The sequence below is a fragment of the Macaca nemestrina genome, chromosome 20 (assembly GCF_043159975.1).
Source record: "Macaca nemestrina isolate mMacNem1 chromosome 20, mMacNem.hap1, whole genome shotgun sequence".
Lineage (NCBI taxonomy): Eukaryota > Metazoa > Chordata > Mammalia > Primates > Cercopithecidae > Macaca > Macaca nemestrina.
In genome coordinates, this window is record NC_092144.1 from 4,436,888 (window position 1) to 4,457,476 (window position 20,589).

Here is a 20,589-nt window from a genome sequence, read left to right on the forward strand (position 1 = left end):
AGGCTGGAGTGAAGTGGCGCGATCTTGGCTCACTGCAACCTCCACCTCCTAGGTTCAAGCAATTCTCCTACTTCAGCCTCCTGTGTAGCTGGGATTACAGCTGTGTGCCGCCACATCCGGCTAATTTTTGTATTTTTAGTAGAGACGGGGTTTCACCATGTGGGCCAGGCTGGTCTCGAACTCCTGGCCTCAAGTATCTGCCTGCCTTGGCCTCCCAAAGTGCTGGGATTACAGGCATGAGCCACCATGCCTGGCCTCTGTTTTCCACTGTTGCACACATATCCACAGATCCATGAACATGATACTGAATATTCTTTGATCTGATTTTCCTTTTTAATTCACATAGGACAGAGGTCAGCAAACTGTTCTTTTTTTTTTTTTTTTTTTTTTTTTTTTTTGAGGCGGAGTCTTCACTCTGTCGCCCAGGCTGGAGTGCAGTGGCACCATCTCGGCTCACTGCAAGCTCCGCCTCCCGGGTTCGCGCCATTCTCCTGCCTCAGCCTCCGGAGTAGCTGGGACTACAGGCGCCCGCCACCTCGCCCGGCTAATTTTTTGTATTTTAGTAGAGACGGGGTTTCACCGTGTTAGCCAGGATGGTCTCGATCTACTGACCTCGTGATCCGCCCGCCTCAGCCTCCCAAAGTGCAGGGATTACAGGCGTGAGCCACCGCGCCCGGCCCAAACTGTTCTTTTTTTTTTTTTTTTTTTTTTTTTTTTTGAGACGGAGTCTCGCTCTGTCGCCCAGGCTGGAGTGCAGTGGCCGGATCTCAGCTCACTGCAAGCTCCGCCTCCCGGGTTCACGCCATTCTCCGGCCTCAGCCTCCCAAGTAGCTGGGACTACAGGCGCCCGCCACCTCGCCCGGCTAGTTTTTTGTATTTCTTAATAGAGACGGGGTTTCACCGTGTTAGCCAGGATGGTTTCGATCTCCTGACCTCGTGATCCGCCCGTCTCGGCCTCCCAAAGTGCTGGGATTACAGGCTTGAGCCACCGCGCCCGGCCCAAACTGTTCTTTATAAAAGACCAGACAATATTTTTGCTGGGTGAGGTGGCTCACACCTGTAATCCCAGCACTTTGGGAGGCCGAGGCGGGCAGATCATGAGGTCAGGAGTTCAAGACCAGCCTGGCCAACACGGTGAAACTCCATCTGTACTAAAGATACAAAACATTAGCCAGGTATGGTGGCTCACACCTGTAATCCCAGCTACTGGGGAGGCTGAGGCAGGAGAATCGCTTGAACCTGGGAGGCAGAGGTTGCAGTGAGCCGAGATTGCACCACTGCACTCCAGCCTGAGCAACAGGGTGAGACTCTGTCTCAAAAAATATATACATATGTATATTTTTTCATAATTATGGCCAGACATAGTCTCTGTCCCAACTTCTCAATGCTGCCATTACTGTCATAGGTGACATGTAAATAAATGAGTGTGGTTATGTTCCAATAAAACTTTATTTACAAAAACAGACAGTGGGCCGAACATGGCTCACAGACCATGGTGCGCCGACCCTTGACATAAATGGTGTCAATATTTAGCTGTATTCCATTGTCAACACATCTTTGATACTTTCCCAACATATGTATCCTGTATGATATTCCAAAACAGGCATTGCGACCTTAAAATGAGGTGGTTATGAGCACCATGGAGAGAACTTGACTCTTTTGAGTCCAAATTCTTTTTTTTTTTTTTTTTTTTTTTGAGACAAGAGTCTCACTCTGTTGTCCAGGCTGGAGTGCAGTGGCCTGATCTTGGTTCACTGCAACCTCTGCATCCCGGGCTAAGTGATTCTTGTGCCTCAGGCTCCTGAGTAGCTGGGATTACAGGCGTGTGCCACCACACCCAGCTATTTTTTGTATTTTTAATAGAGAGAGGGTTTTACCATGTTGGCCAGGCGGGTCTCGAACTCCTGACCTCAAGTGACCTGCCTACCTTGGCCTCCCAAAGTGCTGAGATTACAGGCGTAAGGCACCGCGCCTGGCCTGAGTTCAGATCACTACTTAGCTATTAGTAGCTGAGGTGGGGCTGAGGGTGAGCTCTCTGGGTTACACCTCAGTTTCCCTGGAGATAACAGCATCTATCTGATGGGATTGGGAAGAAGACTGGGAAAGAGCCAGGTGCAGTGGCTCTCACCTATAATCCCGGGGCTTTGGGAGGCTGAGTGGGAGGATCGCTTGAGCCCAGGAGTTTGAGACCAGCCTATGCAACATAGCAAGACCCACATCTGTGTATATATGTATAAAAAACATTTAGCTTAGTGAGGTGGTGCACGCCTGTAGTTCCCAGATACTCAAGAGGATGAGGTGGGACCAGGTGTGGTGGTTCACACCTGTAACCTCAGCACTTTGGGAGGCCGAGACGGGTGGATCACGAGGTCAGGAGATCAAGACCATCCTGGCTAACACGGTGAAACCCCGTCTCTATTAAAAATACAAAAATATCAGCCGGGTGTGGTGGCGGGCGCCTGTAGTCCCAGCTACTCGGGAGGCTGAGGCAGGAGAATGGCGTGAACCCGGGAGGCGGAGCTTGCAGTGAGCCGAGATTGTGCCACTGCACTCCAGCCTGGACGACAGAGAGAGACTCTGTCTCAAAAAAAAAAAAAGAAAAAAAGATTCTTATACTTGGGTGCATATGAATTCAAGTTCAATACGGATTAACAAAGAGAAAGTAACATGTGGTTGGTGACAGGGAGAATGAACCCTCTCATGTACTTAGGGTAGGACTGAAAAGACTGACAATGATTTGGCCTACGTTCCGGCAGTATTTGGTAAGACTGAGAATGTATCGTCTCCATGTCCCTGGGAGAAGTCCCTGAAGTTCCCCTTCTCTGTAGCTACCGTAGAGAAACACTGTAGATTGTCACTTGATTTTTTTCTGAGATGGTATCTTGCTCTGTTGCCCAGGCTGGAGTGTAGTAGTACAATCTTGGCTCACTACAGTCTCAAACTCCTGGGCTCAAGTGACCCTCCCACCTTACCATGCCTGGCTAACTTTAAAAAATTTTTTTTCCTGTAGACTTGGGGTCTTGCTATGTTGTCCAGGCCAGTCTCAAACTCCTGGCCTCAAGCGATCCTCCCACCTCGACCTCCCAAAGTGTTGGGATTACAGGCATGAGCCACTGTGCCAGGCCTGCCAGCATCTTGATCTTGGACTTCCCAGCCTCCGGAACTGTGAGAAATACATTTCTGTTGCTCATAAATTATCCAGCCTGGCCAGGCACTTTGGGAGGACGTGGTGGGAGGATCGCTTGAGCTCAGGAGTTCAAGATCAGCCTGGGCAACACAGCAAGACCCCATCTCTACAAAATAAATAAATGAACAAATAAATTACCCTGCCTAAGGTATTTCTGTTCTAGCAGCAGGGACAGTGAAGACACACAAGCATACACACACGGCCTGCATGCAGTTGTGGGTGAAGTTTATTAAGGCAATACTGAATGCCAGAGCATTTCAACAAGGCTTGCCAGACAGGCCCCAGCACCTTTCTACACTACATTGAGGCTTAGAAGCTCAGTGTTCCACCCCATCCCTAGGACGCCCACTTAGACCAGAAATCCAAGTCCATTAGCTACAGGCTGATCTCCAGGGACATTGGTGTAAACAAAGAAGTGGGATATGAACTATATCCCTGATTTTTTATTTTTCTTTCAGACTAAGTCTCGCTCTTGTCCCCCAGGCTGGAGTGCAATGGCGTGATCTTGGCTCACTGCAACCTCTGCCTCTCGGGTTCAAGTGATTCTCTTGCCTCAGCCTCCCGAGTAGCTGGGATTACAGGCGCCCGCCACCACGCCTGGCTCATTTTTATTTTTTTGTATTTTTAGTAGAGACGGGGTTTCACCATGTTGGCCTGGCTGGTCTTGAACTCCTGACCTCAGGTGATCCGCCCGCCTCGGCCTCCCAAAGTGCTGGGATTACAGGTGTGAGCCACCACACCCGGCCTATATTCCTGACTTTTAACAAGGAAAAAAAAATTCTGTGGGGGAGAACTTTCCTGAAAAAATATTTTTCTGGACATCTCTCTCTACTGACTGATAGGGTGAGGCTCAGAACACGCTTCCTCCAAGCTCAGAGAGACCGAAAGATTGGTCAGCTGGGTGATGCCCCAGTTTTGAGACCCTTAGCTTCCCAAGCAGACAGCACAGAAGAGCTGGTGGAGTGGCCAGAAAACCGGTTTGAAAGGAGCCCTGGGTTGAAGACTCCAGAGCAGAGCTACAGCATAGAGACGGGGCCCGCTGAGTCATGTCCTCTCCCCCTACTTCTTCTCCTCTGGGGCTTTCTCAGTGATTCCGGGGGCAAAGGGTCCCACGAGCCACGTGACAGGTGTGTTCTGGGCCACGTATTCCACCATGTGGTCCAGAGCCTCGCGGGCGCTGGTGACGCGCTCTCGGCTCTGGGCCAGGATGCTGCTGGACAGGTCCTGGAAGGAGTGGATGCTGGAAAAGGTAGCTTGGAGGTCCTCCACCTGGCGGCGGGCCTGCTGTACCTGGTCCTTCACATTGGTGGGGAGGCCCTGAATGCTGGACCCCAGGGAGGTACAGGTGGCCTGCAGCTGCTGGGCAATGTCCCGGAACATGGTGAGCGCCCGGGACTCGACCTGCTGAGAAGGGAGGTGGGGACATCAATCAGGACCATTTGTTTCAGGAAAGGCAACTGGAGCTGAAGCCAGGGAAAGAGGGGTTCTACCACTAACCTTGGGGAAAACCCTTTCCATAGGTGAAATTTTTTTTTTTTTTTTTTTTTTTTTGAGACAGTCTCATCCTGTCGCCCAGGCTGGAGTGCAGTGGCGCGATCTCGGCTCACTGAAAGCTCCGCCTCCCGGGTTCACACCATTCTCTTGCCTCAGCCTCCTGAGTAGCTGGGACTACAGGTGCCCGCCACCACAGCCGGCTAATTTTTTGTATTTTAGTAGAGACGGGGTTTCACCATGTTAGCCAGGATGGTCTCCATCTCCTGACCTCGTGATCCACTCGCCTCGGCTTCCCAAAGTGCTGGGATTACAGGCGTGAGCCACCGAGCCCGGCTCTTTTTTTTTTTCTTTTTTTTTTGAGATAAGAGCCTTGCTCTGTTGCCCAGGCTGGAATACAGTGGCATGATTTTGGCTCGCTGCAACCTCCACCTCCTGGGTTCAAGCGATTCTCTTGCCTCAGCCTCCCAAGTAGCTGGGACTACAGACGCATGCCACCACGCCCGGCTAAATTTTGTATTTTTAGTATAGATGGGGCTTCACCATGTTGGCCAGGCTGGTCTTGAACTCTTTACCTCAAATGATCTGCTCTCCTCAGCCTCCCAAAGTGCTGAGATTACAGGCATGAGCCACCGCGCCCAGCCTCTTTTCTTTTAATTAGAAACAGGATCTCACCCTGTCACCCAGGCTGGAATGCAGTGGTGTGATCATAGCTTACTGCAGCCTCTAATTTCTGAGCTCAAGTTATCCTCTCATTTCAGCCTCCTGAGTAGCTGGGACTACAGGCACTCACTACCATGCCCAGCTACATTTTTAAAATTTTCTGTAGAGCCAGGATCTCACTAAGTTGCCCAGATCTTAAACTCCTGGGCCCAAGTGATCTGCCCACTTCAGCCTCCCAAAATGGTGGATTTACAGGCATGAGCCATTGCATTCGGCCACTAGTCAAATTTTTTTAAAAGCATAGACAAATCACCAAAGAAGATATAGGGAGAGCACATGAAAAGCTGCTTGACATTGTAAGTCATTAAGGAAATGCAAATCAAAATCATAAGGAGCCCTGGCATGGTGGCTCATGCCTATAATCCCAGCACTTTGGGAGGCTGAGGCGGGTGGATCACCCGAGGTCAGGAGTTCAGCCTGACCAACGTGGTGAAACCCTCATCTGTACTAAAGATACAGTTACTGTGGAAAACAGTCTAGCGGTTTCTCAAAATGTTAAACCATAGAATTATCACATGACTCAGCAATTCTAGTTGTGGGTGTATGCACAAGAGAAACGGAAACACACGTCCACACACAGAGGGCAAGGCAAAAAGTGGAAACAACTCAAGTGTCGTTCGGTTGATGAATGGGTGAAGAGAATGTGAACCACCCATACAATAGAATGCGACTCAACCACGGAAAGTCACAGGGATCTGACGCAGGCCACAGCGTGGATGAGCTCCAAGGACGTCACGCTCAGTGTGAGAAGCCAGACACAAAAGGCCAAACAGGGTGGGATCCCATTTCTATGAAATGTCCAGGACAGGCCCATCCACAGAGACAGGACGGGATACGTGGTCGGGAAGAGGAGAAAATGGGGCAGTGATTGCTGATGGGAAAAGGGTTTCTTTTTAGGGGCATGAGATGAGATAGGGATAGTCGTGCAATGCTAAGAACCAGTGATGTGTATGCTTTTTTTTTTTTTTGAGACGGAGTCTCGCTCTGTGGCCCAGGCTGGAGTGCAGTGGCACGATCTCCACTCACTGCAAGCTCCGCCTCCCGGGTTCACGCCATTCTCCTGCCTCAGCCTCCCGAGTAGCTGGGACTACAGGCGCCCGCCACCACGCCCGACTAATTTTTTGTATTTTTAGTAGAGACGGGGTTTCACTGTGTTAGCCAGGATGGTCTCGATCTCCTGACCTCATGATCCGCCTGCCTCGGCCTCCCAAAGTGCTGGGATTACAGGCGTGAGCCACCGAGCCTGGACGATGTGTATGCTTTAAATGCATGAGTTGTATGGTATGAAAATGATATCTCAATAAAACTGTTAAAAAAAAAAAAAAAAAGGCTGGGCGCGGTGGCTCACACCTGTAATCCCAGCACTTTGAGAGGCCAAGGCGGGAGGATCATGAGGTCAGGAGATTGAGACCATCCTGGCTAACATGGTGAAACTCCGTCTCTATTAAAAATACAAAAAAATTCGCCGGGCGTGGTGGTGGGCGCCTGTAGTCCCAGCTACTTGGGAGGCTGAGGCAGCAGAATGGTGTGAACCCAGGAGGCAGAGCTTGCAGTGAGCCGAGATCGTGCCACTGCACTCCAGCCTGGACGACAGAGGAAGACTCCATCTCAAAAAAAAAAAAAAAGAAAAAAAACACTGTTAAAAAATAAAAAGTAGAAGCCAGGCTGGGATAGCCTGGAAGAACTTTCTAGGCAGAAGTTGTAAACCGTTGGGTGAGAACACAGTTGAAATCAGGTCCTTGAAAATTTCCTTGGTCAGGGAGTGAGATGAGCAGAGACAGGATTTGAGACCAGCCTGGCCAACATGGTGAGACCCTGTCTCTACTAAAAATACAAAAATTAGGCCGGGCGCAGTGGCTCTGGTCTGTAATCCTAGCACTTTGGGAGGCCAAGATGGGCGAATCACTTGATGTTAGGAGTTCTAGACTGGCCTGGCAAACATGGCAGAACCCTGTCTCTACTACAAATACAAAAAAATTAGCCGGGTGTGGTTGCGGCGCCTGTAGTCCCAGCTATTTGGGAGACTGAGGCAGGAGAATTGCTTGAATCCAGGAGATGGAGGCTGCAGTGAGTCGAGATCACGCCACTGTAGTCCAGCTTGGGTGATGGAGTGAGACTCTGTCTCAAAAATAAATAAATAAATAAAATTAGCTGGGGGTGGTGGCAGGTGCCTGTAGTCCTGGCTACTCGGGAGGCTGAGGCAGGAGAATCGCTTGAACCCAGGAGGCGGAGCTTGCAGTGAGCCAAGATTACAACATTGCACTCCAGCCTGGGCGACAGAGTGAGACTCTATCTCAAAAAAAAAAAAAAAAAAAAAAGGTACACACTGGGAGGTAGGGTTTTGCCCAGAGCCCTGGCAGCTGGAGGACTCTGGACTTGAGCCAGGGATTATGGGAAGGTGTCCACGTGAGAGAGATAAGATCTGGTTTTCTCATTTGAAAGGTCATTCTGGCTGCTGTGCTTAGCAGTGGAGGAAACAGGAAACAGTTTTAGGCTGGAGACGGTCCAGTTCTGCCTCCCGAACAATTTGCATTTATAGAGATAGTAACGATATCTTTATACATCTCACTTTTGTAGCCTTTACTATGTGCTTTCGATATGATCTCATTTCAGCTTTTTAAAAATTGATCTGGGTCCGGGCACAGTGGCTCACACCTGTAATCCCAGCACTTTGGGAGGCCGATGTGGGCAGATCACCTGAGATCAGGAGTTTGAGACCAGCCTGGACAACATGGCAAACCCCATGTCTACTAAAAAGTACAAAAATTAGCCAGGCGTGGTGGTGCATGCCTGTAATCCCAGCTACTGGGGAGGCTGAGACAGGAGAACCACTTGAACTCAGGAGGCAGAGGATGCAGTGAGCCGAGACTGTGCCACTGCACTCCAGCCTGGGTGACAGAGCAATAAATAAATAAACAAATAGGCCGGGCGCGGTGGCTCATGCCTGTAATCCCAGCACTTTGGGAGGCTAGGGCAGGTGGATCATGAGGTCAGCAGATGGAGACCATCTTGGCTAACACGGTGAAACCCCGTCTCTACTAAAAATACAAAAAAAAATTAGCCGGGTGTGGTGGTGGGTGCCTGTAGTCCCAGCTACTCGGCAGGCTGAGGCCACAGAATGGCGTGAACCTGGGAGGCGGAGCTTGCAGTGAGCTGAGGCCGGGCGCGGTGGCTCAAGCCTGTAATCCCAGCACTTTGGGAGGCCGAGACGGGCGGATCACGAGGTCAGGAGATCGAGACCATCCTGGCTAACACCGTGAAACCCCGTCTCTACTAAAAATACAAAAAACTAGCCGGGCGAGGTGGCGGGCGCCTGTAGTCCCAGCTACTCCGGAGGCTGAGGCAGGAGAATGGCCTAAACCGGGGAGGCGGAGCTTGCAGTGAGCTGAGATCCGGCCCTGCACTCCAGCCCGGGCTACAGAGCAAGACTCCGTCTCAAAAAAAAAAAAAAAAAAAAAAAAAAAAACTGGGGTCAGGCGTGGTGGCTCATGCCTGTAATTCCAGTACTTTGGAAGGCCAAGGTGGGAGTATTGCTTGAGGCTAGGAGCTCAAGACCACCCTGGGCAACACAGTGAGACCCTGTCTCTACTAAAAATTTAAAAAAAAATTAGCCAGGCACGGTGGCACGCGCCTGTGTTCCCAGCTACTCAGGAGGCTGAGGCGAGAGGATTGCCTGAGCCTGCAACAGTGAGACCACAGTGAACTGTGATGGCATCACTGCACTCCAGCCAGGGCAACAGAGTGAGAACCTGTCTCAAAAATAAATAAATAAACAAATATTTCAAAAATTGATATATAATCCACACACCATAAAACTCACCCTTTGAAGTGTACAATTCAGTGGTTTCTAGTATATTCACAAGGTTGTGCAAATACTACCTTCATCTAATTTCAGGACATTTTCGCTTTTTTGAGACAGAATCTCCCTCTGTTGCCCAGGCTGGAGTGCAGTGGCGCGATCTCGGCTCACTGCAACCTTCCTTTGCCCCTGGGGGGCTTAAGTGGGTGGTGGGACAGGCAGCGAGATCCATTAGAGAACACAAGAGGCCAAGGCTTGAGATAGAGTGGAGGGGGCCGGAGAATACTAGTCAGAAGTTGCTACTAGGGGCCAGGCTCGGTGGCTCATGCTTGTAATCCCAGCACTTTGGGAGGCCGGGGAGGGGAGATCACTTGAGGTCAGGAGTTCAAGACCAGGCTGGACAACATGGTGAAACCCTGTCTCTACTAAAAATACATAAAAAATTAGCCAGGTGTGGTGGTAAGCTCCTATAATCCCAGCTACTAGCGAGGTTGAGGCAGGAGAATCACTTGAACCCAGGAGGTGAGCCAAGATCATGCCATTGCACTCCAGCCTGGGTGACAGAGCAACACTCTAAAAAAAAAAAAAAAAAAAAGCCATACCCATGCAGGCCCAAGAGGAGAAATCAAGGCAGGCTTCCTGGAGGAGGTGTCATTAGCTCCTGAAAGCAGGTGAGGCTGGGGAAAGCACTTGAAGCAGGTAGGCCCATGAAGCAGAGGTGTAGAGAGTGGCATCGGGACTCCAAGTACCCCAGGCCACCCCCCCAGTCCCTCATGGGTACCTCTGGCTTGGGCGGTTCCTTCTCGGGGCCCTGGAGCTGCTTCTGGTTCCAGCTGAGCCACATCTGGTGCAGCTTCTCCTGGCCTTCCACCAGCTTCTGATCAACGCCTTGCTTGACAGTTTCCATCTGGGGCAGGGGAGAGAGAGGTGAGGGAAGGAGGCTCCCCTGGGAGAGGCGGGATTCCAGAGGGAACCCAGGGAATCCATCATCTGACTTACATGATGGTCTAGAAGAGAGAAAGGGAGGGAGGAAGGGTTTCCTGGCTATGGTGAGCTCTGGGGCCTTTGGTTTAATCACTGACACACTCATGCTCTGTGTGGTCGGTGGGAAGAATGGCCGCACGTCCCCTGTAGCTCCTCCCATTGCGTCAATTTCTCCTGCCTTTACAAGGGAGCCTGGACATGTGGCTGGCTTTGGCCAATGGGAGATGAGCAGACGGAACTAGCAAAGGCTTAAAAAGTACTTGTAGGCTGGCCACGGTGGCTCACGCCCGTAATCCCTGCACTTTGGGAGGCCGAGACAGGCGGATCACAAGGTCAGGAGATCGAGACCATCCTGGCTAACACGGTGAAACCCCGTCTCTACTAAAAATACAAAAATTAGCTGGGCGCGGTGGCGGGCACCTGTAGTCCCAGCTACACGGGAGGCTGAGGCAGGAGAATGGCGTGAACCCGGGAGGCGGAGCTTGCAGTGAGTGGAGATGGTGCCACTGCACTCCAGCCTGGGCGACAGAGCGAGACTCCGTCTCAAAAAAAAAAAAAAAAAAACCACAAAGTGCTTGTAGGCTGGCCACAGTGGCTCACGCCCGTAATCCCAGCACCTTGGGAGGTCGAGGTGAGTGGATCACCTGGGCTCAGGAGTTGGGAGACCAGCCTGACCAACATGGTGAAACCCTGTCTCTACTAAAAATACAAAAATTAGCCGGGCGTGGTGGTGCGCATCTGTAATCCTAGCTACTCGGGATCGGGACGCTGGCGCACGAGAATCACTTGAACCTGGGTGAAGGAGGGTGCGGTGAGCCGAGATTGCGCCACTCCACTCCACCCTGGGTGACAGAGCCACACTCAGTCTCAAAAAAAAAAAAAAAAAAAAAAAAAAAAAAAAAAAAAAAAAGGGCTTGTAATGAAATAGGATTCACCCTTCCAAAGGAATGAAGCACGCTCACTTCTGCAATCCCAGTGCTTTGGGAGGCCAAGGCGGGAGGATCACGAGCTCAGGAGCTCCACAACAGCCTGGGCAATACAGTGAGACTTCATTTTTATATATTACATAAAGTTTAAGAGAAAAGAAAAATAAATAAAGAGGAATGATGGCAGACATATGCTCCAAGATGGGTGAACCTTAGAGACTGCAGTGAGCCATGCTCATGCACTGCAGCCCGGGAAACACAGTGAGACCCTGTCTCTAAAAAAAAAAAAAAAGGGGTAATTAAAGGTAAATGAAGCTATCCATTAGGGTGGGCTCCAATCCATAAAGGGTTGGGCTCCTTAAATGAGGAGATTAGAGCTGGGCACGGTGGCTCATGTCTGTAATCCCAGCACTTTGGGAGGCCGAGGCCGGCAGATCACTTGAGGTCAGGAGTTCAAGACCAGCCTGGCCAACATGGTGAAACCCCGTCTCTACTAAAAATACAAAAATTAGTCAGACGTGGTGGCAAGTGCCTGTGATTCCAGCTACTCTGGAGATGGAGGCCCAAGAATCACTTGAACCCGGGAAGTAGAGGTTGCAATGAGCTCAGATCACACCACTGTACTCCTGCCTGGGCAACAGAGTGAGGCTCCGTCTCAAAAAAAAAAAAAAACAGATTGGGACACAGACATACACAGAGGGAAGGGCCGACCACGTGAAGACACGGAGAGAAGATGGCTGTCTACAAGTCAAGGAGAGACGCCCCAAAAGGACGCTCTGATCTTGGACTTCCAGCCTCCAGAAACGTGAGGAAATAAATATCTGTTGTTTACATTTCCCAGACAGTGCGATTTTTTTTTTTTTTTTTTTTTGAGATGGACTCTCACTCTGTTGCCCAGGCTGGAAAGCAGTGACATGATCTCGGCTCACTGCCATCTCTGCCGCCCGGGTTCAAGTGATTCTCCTGCCTCAGTCTCCTGAGTAGCTGGGACTACAGGCGCCTGCCATTGTGCCTGATTAATTTTTGTATGTTTAGTAGAGATGGGGTTTCAGCATGTTGGCCAGGCTGGTCTTGAACTCCTAACCTCGTGATCCACCCGCCTGGGCCTCCCAAAGTGCTGGGATTACAGGAATGAACCACCCCACCTGACTGCGATTTTTTTTTTTTTTTTTGAGATGGGCTCTTGCTCTGTTGACTAGGCTGGAGTGCAGTGGTACAATCATAGCTCGCTGCAGCCTCCAACATCTGGGCTCAAGCGATTCTCCTGCCTCAGCCTCCCAAGTAGCTGGGATTACAGGCATGTACCACCACACCCGGCTAATTGTTTTAAATTATTTTTTGTAGAGGTGGGGTCTTGCTGTATTGCCCAGGAGGGTCTCAAACCCCCCGGACTCATGCAATCCTCCTGCCTTGGGCTCCCAAAGCACTTGAGGGACTCACACAAAGAGGTGTGAGCAGCTGTGCCCGGCCCCAGACACTGTGGTTTGTGGCAGCAGCCTGAGCAAATGAGTGTACAACCAGAGACAGTGCCAGGAGCAAGCGGGAATGGCCCCGCCAGCCTGCAGAGGGGTAGGCAATAAGTCACTGAGCTCTGGGTGGGCGTCTGCTGTGGGGTGAAGGCTGCTGGCTCAGGGTCCCGACCCCCCGGAACCTCACCAGGCTTAGGGCCTGCGACAGCTGCAGCAGAGCCTCCTGTGCCCTCTGCTTGGTGGCTCGAAGCTTGCCCAGCGAGTGCTCATAGGCGTGCTGCCGCAGCCTCTCTGACAGGGAGCCCAGACGCACGAAGTAGCTCTGCTCCTGCCGCTGCTGCTGCATGGACGCGACGTCAAAGCCATCCAGGGACGTGGCGATGCGGGCTGCAAGGAAAAGGAGAAGAGTCTCTGTGAAGACCAGAACACACAGCTGGGCTCGTCCCATGCAGACGGTCCCAGGAATCACACTGTCCAGTTTATTTATTTATTTAGAGATGGAGTTTCGCTCTCTCACCCAGGTGGGAGTACGGTGGTGTGATCTCAGCTCACTGCAACCTCTGCCTCCTGGGTTCAAGTGATTCTCCTGCCTTAGCCTCCTAAGTAACTGGGATTACAGGTGCCCGCCACCATGCCCGGCTAATTTTTGTATTTTTAGTAGAGACGGGGTTTCACCATGTTGGCCAGCCTGGTCTCGAACTCCTGATCTCCAGTGAGTCATCCGACTCGGCCTCCCAAAGTGCTGTGATTATAGGCGTGAGCCACCACACGCGGCCATGCTGTCCAGTTTATACCCCAGTTCTGCTTCTTATAAACCTCGAAGGCCGGCCAGGCGCAGTGGCTCACGCCTGTAATCCCAGCACTTTGGGAGGCCGAGACGGGCGGATCACGAGGTCAGGAGATCGAGATCATCCTGGCTAAAACAGTGAAACCCTGTCTCTACTTAAAAAAAAATACAAAAAAAACTAGCCAGGCGTGGTGGCGGGCGCCTGTAGTCCCAGCTACTTGGGAGGCTGAGGCAGGAGAATGGCATGAACCCGGGAGGCGGAGCTTTCAGTGAGCTGAGATCTGGCCACTGCACTCCAGCCTGGGTGACAGAGCGAGACTCTCTCAAATAAATAAATAAATAAATAAACAAACCCCGAAGGCCTGGGAGCAAAGGATTCTGCCTTGGTTTTCCCTATCTGCAAAATGGGGATGAGGGAAGTCAAACCTCACAAGAATCAGAGACCTTAGACTAGCGGGAGGGTCTAACGATGGCCCGCAGGCCAGACCTGCCTTGGTCAACCTGTGAATATAGCCCTGAATGTTCATTATGCAGTCCTGCAGAGACAACAGCATTCCAGCCAGCAATGGATCGCATATACTACAGAGGTCCCATAAGATTGTAACAGTGTCGGCCGGGCGCAGTGGTTCATGCCTGTAATCCCAGCACTTTGGGAGGCCAAGGCGGGCAGATCATTTGAGGCCACGAGTTCAAGACTAGTCTGGCCAACATGGAACAACCCCATCTCTACTAAAAATACAAAAATTAGCCAGGCTTGATGGCACTAGCCTGTAATCCCAGCTACTTGGGAGGCTGAGGCAGGAGAATCGCTTGAACCCGGGAGGTGGGGATGCAGTGAGCCGAGATCACATCACTGCACTCCAGCCTAGGTGAGAGTGAGATGCCATCTCAAAAAAAAAAAAGAGAGAATAATGACATTTCAGCCAACAACGGACCTCATATAGTGGTCCCATAAGATTATAATACCATATGAGCCATATTTTTCCTGTACCTTTTTTTTTTTTTTTTTTTTTTTGAGACAGAGTCTCGCTCTGTCGCCCAGGCTGGAGTGCAGTGGCCAGATCCCAGCTCACTGCAAGCTCCGCCTCCCGGGTTTGCGCCATTCTCCTGCCTCAGCCTCCCGAGTAGCTAGGACTACAGGCGCCCGTCACCTCGCCCAGCTATTTTTTTGTATTTTTTAGTAGAGACGGGGTTTCACTGTGTTAGCCAGGATGGTCTCGATCTCCTGACCTCAAAGTGCTGGGATTACAGGCTTGAGCCACCGCGCCCGGCCTTTTTTTTTTTTGAGACGGAATCTCACTCTGTCACCCAGACTGGAGTGCAGTGGCGGGATCTCAGCTCATCGCAAACTCCGCCTCCCGGGTTCACACCATTCTCCTGCCTCAGCGTCCCGACTAGCTGGGACTACAGGTGCCTGCCACCTCGCCCGGCTAGTTTTTTTGTATTTTTAGTAGAGTCAGGGTTTCACCATGTTAGCCAGGATGGTCTCGATCTCCTGACCTCGTGATCCGCCCACCTTGGCCTCCCAAAGTGCTGGAATTACAGGCGTGAGCCACTGCTCCCGGCCTTTTTCCTGTACCTTTTCTTCTTTTTTTAGGCAGGGTCTCGATCTTTTGCCCAGGCTAGAGTGCAGTAACATGATCTCAGCTTACTGCAGGCTCAACCGCCCAGCTTCAAGTTATCCTCCAACCTTGGCCTCCCGAGTAGCTGGGACTGCATGAAGCTGGGACTACGGCAAGACACCCGGCTAACTTTTGTATTTTTTGTAGAAATGGGGTCTCACTGTGTTGCCCAGGCTGGTCTTGAACTCCTGGACTCAAGCAATCTGCTCGCCTCAGCCTCCCAAAGTGCTAGGTTTACAGGTGTGAGCCATTGCACCTGGCTTCCTGTACCTTTTCTATGTTTAGATCTGTTTGTTTTGTTGGCTTTTATTTTTTGAAGTACGGTCTTGCTCTGTTGCCCAGGCTGGAGTGCAGTGGTGCGATCATAGCTCCACTGTAGCCTTGAACTCCCAGACTCAAGTGATCCTTAGGCTCTCAAATAGCAACTGGGACTACAGGCGTGCACTAGCACACCCAGCTAATTTTTACATTTTTTGTAGAGACAGGGTCCAGGCTGGTCAGGAACTCCTGGCTTAACTGATCCTCCCACCTCAGCCTCCAAAGTGCTGGGATGACAGGTGTAAGCCACCGTGCCCGGCCTCATCCCATGTTCGTAGGTTCATATATATGTATGCATGTATTTATTTATTTATTTTTGAGACAGAGTCTCGCTCTGTTGCCCAGGCTGGAGTGCAGTGGCATGATCTCAGCTCACTGCAACCTCCGCCTCCCGGGTTCAAGCGATTCTCCTGCCTCAGCCTCCTGAGTGGCTGGGATTATAGGCACGTGCCACCACGCTTGGCTAGTTTTTGTATTTTTAGTAGAGACAGGGTTTCACCATGTTGGCCAGGCTGGTCTCGAACTCCTGACCTCGTGATCCAGCTGCTTCAGCCTCTGAAAGTGCTGGGATTACAGGCATGAGTCACCACGCCCGGCCTTTATTTTTTTTCTTTGAGATGGAGTTTTGCTCTTGCTGCCCAGGCTGGAGTGCAGTGGCACAGTCTCAGCTCACCACAAGCTCTGCCTCCCAGGTTCAAGCGATTCTCTTGCCTCAGCCTCCTGAGTTAGCTGGGATTACAGGTATGCGCCACCACGCCCAACTAATTTTGTATTTTTAGTAGAGATGGGGTTTCTCTATGTTGGTCAGGTTGGTCTCGAACTCTGGACCTCAGGTGATCCGCCTGCCTCAGTCTCCCACTCCCAAAGTACTGGGATTACAGCTGTGAGCCACTGCGCCTGGCTGCATGTATTTATTTAATCCTTCTGTACCTATACTTTTTTTTTTTTTTTTTTTTTTTTTTGAGATGGAGTCTCACTCTGCCGCCCAGGCTGGAGTGCAGTGGCCCAATCTCGGCTCCCTGAAACCTCTGCCTCCTGAGTACTGGGATTAGAGATGACCACCACCATGCCTGGCTAATTTTTGTATTTTTAGTAGAGACTGGGTTTCACCATGTTGGCCAGGCTGGTCTCAAACTCTTGACTTCAAGTGATCTGCCCACCTCGGCCCACCAAAGTGCTGGGATTACAGGCGTAAGCCACCGCGCCCTGCCTATATCCTAAGCTTTTTTTTTTTTTTTTTTTTTTTTTTTTTGGAGACGGAGTCTCGCTCTGTCGCCCAGGCTGGAGTGCAGTGGCCAGATCTCAGCTCACTGCAAGCTCCGCCTCTCGGGTTCACGCCATTCTCCTGCCTCAGCCTCCCGAGTAGCTGGGACCACAGGCGCTGCCACCTCGCCCGGCTAATTTTTTGTGTTTTTAGTAGAGACGGGGTTTCGCCGTGTTAGCCAGGATGGTCTCGATCTCCTGACCTTGTGATCCGCCCGTCTCGGCCTCCCAAAGTGCTGGGATTACAGGCTTGAGCCACCGCGCCCGGCCTATCCTAAGCTTCTTATTTGCAAAAATCCCAATCCCAGTACTTTGGGGTGCTAAGGCAGTAGGATCACTCCAACTGAGGAGTTCCAGATCAGCCGGGATGACAGAGGGAGACTCCGTCTTTACAAAAAATTAAATAAACAAAAATTAGTTGGGTATGATGTTGTGTGCTTGTAGTCCCAGCTACTCAGGAGGCTGAGGTGGGAGGCTCGCCTGAACCCAGGAGTTTGAGGCTGCATTGAGCTATGATCGCACCATTGCACTCCAGACTGGGCAACAGAGTGAGACTCTATTTCTAAAACGAACAAATAAAAAAGGGTTGGGTACGGTGGCTCATGCCTGTAATCCCAGCACTTTGGAAGGCCGAGGTGGGTGGATCACGAGGTCAGGAGTTCGAGACCAGCCTGGCCAACATAGTGAAATCCCATCTCTACTAAAAATACAAAAAATTAGCCAGGCACGGTGGCTCACGCTTGTAATCCCAACACTTTGGGGGGCTGAGATGGGCAGATCATGAAGTCAGGAGATCGAGACCATTCTGGCTAACACAGTGAAACCCTGTCTCCCGTCTCTACTAAAAATACAAAAAATTAGCCGGGCATGGTGGCGGGCTCCTGTAGTCCCAGCTACTCAGGAGGCTGAGGCAGGAGAATGGCGTGAACCCAGGAGGCGGAGCTTGCAGTGAGCCGAGACTGTGCCACTGCACTTCAGCCTAGGCAACAGAGAGAGACTCCATCTCAAAAAAAATAAATAAATAAAAATAAAAATAAAATAAAAATAAATTTTAAAAAAATACAAAAAATTAGCCAAGCGTGGTGGCGGGCACCTGTAATCCCCGCTACTCAGGTGGATGAGGCAGGAAACTCACTTGAACCCAGGAGGCGGAGGTTGCAGTGAGCTAAGATCACGCCATTGCACTCCAGCCTAGGTGACAGAGCGAGGCTCTGTCTCTAAATAAATAAATAATAAAGAAAGAAGGATATCAAATAAACAGTGCAGGGAGTGCAAGTATATGACCGAGATGACTGACGTGGGATTTCTGGCCTGCCAGGAACACCAGGGTTCAGTGAGATCTCAAGTTTAGTCACATATTTATGCAGGAACAGAGTGAGCGAAGGGGGAAGAGGAGGAGGGCGGGGAGAGGACAGGGCAGGTTGTGCAGGACCTTGTGGGCTGGCTGTGACGAGGACTTGGGCCTTGACCCCAAGGGAGGTAGGGTCCATGGAGGGCTGTGGGCAGAGGAGGGATGGGCTATGATTCAGATGCTCACAGACGCCCTCTGGTGGCTGCTGTGGGGAGGAGACTGTGGAGGGTGAGGGCAGGAGCTGGTGAGCAGGACAGAGAGGGGGACTGCGTTGGTGATGAGATTCCAAGATGCTGGGAAGAGGTGGCAGGGACGAGGCGGCAGTGAGGAACAGACCCCACGAGGCCAACAGCGGCTCCCGGTTAGGGGGCCCAGGGAGGGGTCTCAGAGCAGCCGACTGGCCACACTCACCCAGCTCGGCGTCCGTAAGGGGCAGGTGGTTGTCCACCCACTCCTCCGACTTCCCCAGCACCGTGTCGACCCCACTCAGCACCATCTGGCCCACGCGGGAGCCCATGACGGACTGGACCCCGCCAGTCACTGCAGACTTCGTCTTGTCCACGCCACTCTGCACAGCACCGCGGGTCGCGTCCACCGCCTCCGATACTCGTGTGGCCACCGTGTCCTTGGCGCTAGACACCATCTCTCGGGCCCCTGACACCTTGGACGACACAAGCTCCTTGGTGTCCGCCAGGACCTAGGAGAGGCAACAGCATCAGCATCTCTGCCCTCCATACCTGGGCACCCCTCCCCTACACCCCAACTTCCAGGGAGATGGAGGCGGGGAGCGCCATCCCCCAGGTGACCCCAGCATCGCTGCCTTCCCTCCATACCTGGGCACCCCTCCCCTGCACCTGAACTTCCAGGGAGATGGAGGCGGGGAATGCCATCCCCGGGGGACTCCAGCATTTCCGCCTTCCCTCCATACCTGGGAACCCCTCTCCTGCACCCCAACTTACAGGAAGACTGAAGCAGGGAGTGCCATCCATCGGGTGACCCCAGCATCTCCGCCTTCCCTCTGTACCTGGGCAGCCCTCTCCTGCACCCCAACTTCCAGGGAGACGGAGGCAGGCAGTGCCATCCACCGGGTGACCCCGAGTCTGGAGTCATGGGCATGATCTCATACTCTGCAGCCAGACTACCTAGGCTCCGTCCCTAGCTTGCTGCTTCTCAGATGTGTGGCTTCAGGCAAGTCACTCTACCTCTCTGTGCCTCGTTTCTTTCCTTCCCTTTCCTTCCTTCTTTTCTTCCTCTTCCCTTCCCTTCCTTCTTCCCATCCCTTCCCTTCCCTTCCTTCTTTAGAGACAGGGTCTTGCCCTGTTGCCCAGGCTGGAGTGCAGTGACACCATCTCAGATCACTGCAACCTCTGTCTCCTGCGTTCAAGCAGTTCTCCTGCCTCAGCCTCCCAAGTAGCTGGGATTACAGGCATCTGCCACTACGCCTGGCTAATATCATGTTCTTTGTTTGTTTTGTTGTTGTTGTTGTTGAGATGGAGTCTCACTCTTGTTGCCCAGGCTGGAGTGCAATGGCATGATCTCAGCTCACTACAACCTCCGCCTCCCGGGTTCAAGTGATTCTCCTGCCTCAGTCTCCCGAGTAGCTGGGATTACAGGTATGCACCCACGCCCAGCTAATTTTGTATTTTTAGTAGAGATGGGGTTTCACCATGTTGGTCAGGCTGGTCTCGAACTCCTGATCTCAGGTGATCTGCCCGCCTCAGCCTCCCAAAGTGCTGGGATTACAGGCATGAGCCACTGCACCCTGCCTGTTTTTGTTTTTTGTTTTTTGTTTTTTTTTTTGTTTTTTTTGAGATGGAGTCTCGCTCTGTCGCCCAGGCTGGAGCGTAGTGGCCGGATCTCAGCTCACTGCAAGCTCTGCCTCCCGGGTTTACGCCATTCTCCTGCCTCAGACTCCCGAGTAACTGGGACTACAGGCGCTTGCCACCTCGCCCGGCTAGTTTTTTGTATTTTTTAGTAGAGACGGGGTTTCACTGGGTTAGCCAGGATGGTCTCGATCTCCTGACCTCGTGATCCGCCCGTCTTGGCCTCCCAAAGTACTGGGATTACAGGCTTGAGCCACCGCGCCCGGCCTGTTTTGTTTTTTGAGATGGAGTCTCTCTCTGTCTCCCAGGCTGGAGTGCAGTGGCGCGATCTTGGCTCACTGCAAGTTCCGCCTCCCAGTGATTCACACCATTCTCCTGCCTCAGCCTCCCGAGTAGCTGGGACTACAGGCACTCGCCACCACACCCAACTAATTTTTTGTATTTTTAGTGGAGATGGGGTTTCACCGTGTTAGCCAGGATGGTCTCGATCTCTTGACCTCGTGATCCGCCCACCTTGGTCTCCCAAAGTGCTGGGATGTGAGCCAGCGTAAGCCACCATGCCCGACTTTTTTTTTTTTTTTTTTTTGACAGAGTTTTTGCTCTCGTTGCCCAGGCTGGAGTGCAATGGCGCGATCTCGGCTCACCGCAACCTCCACCTCCCGGGTTCAAGCGATTCTCCTGCCTCAGCCTCCCCAGCAGCTGGGACTACAGGCGCCCACCGCCACGCCTGGCTAATTTTTTGTATTTTTAGTAGAAACAGGGTTCACTGTGTTAGCCAGAATGGTCTCGATGTCCTGAGCTCGTGATCTGCCCGCCTCAGCCTCCCAAAGTGCTGGGATTATAGGC

At 51.8% G+C, this 20,589-nt stretch overlaps 1 protein-coding gene across 2 annotated transcripts in view; it reads right to left on the minus strand.

The window, feature by feature from the left end:
* Nucleotides 1–3,395: 3,395 nt before the first annotated feature.
* The window catches only part of LOC105485083 (perilipin 3), a 30,075-nt gene continuing 12,881 nt past the window's right edge, over nt 3,396–20,589 (minus strand). For both annotated transcript variants that reach the window (XM_071086731.1, XM_071086732.1), the window contains exons 5-8: nt 18,332–18,617; nt 12,767–12,966; nt 9,982–10,107; nt 3,396–4,591 (exon numbers count right to left, since the gene is read on the minus strand). In XM_071086731.1, the coding sequence (XP_070942832.1) occupies nt 4,247–4,591; nt 9,982–10,107; nt 12,767–12,966; nt 18,332–18,617 (957 nt within the window). In that variant the 3' untranslated portion in view covers nt 3,396–4,246. The remainder of the gene's footprint in view (nt 4,592–9,981; nt 10,108–12,766; nt 12,967–18,331; nt 18,618–20,589) is intronic.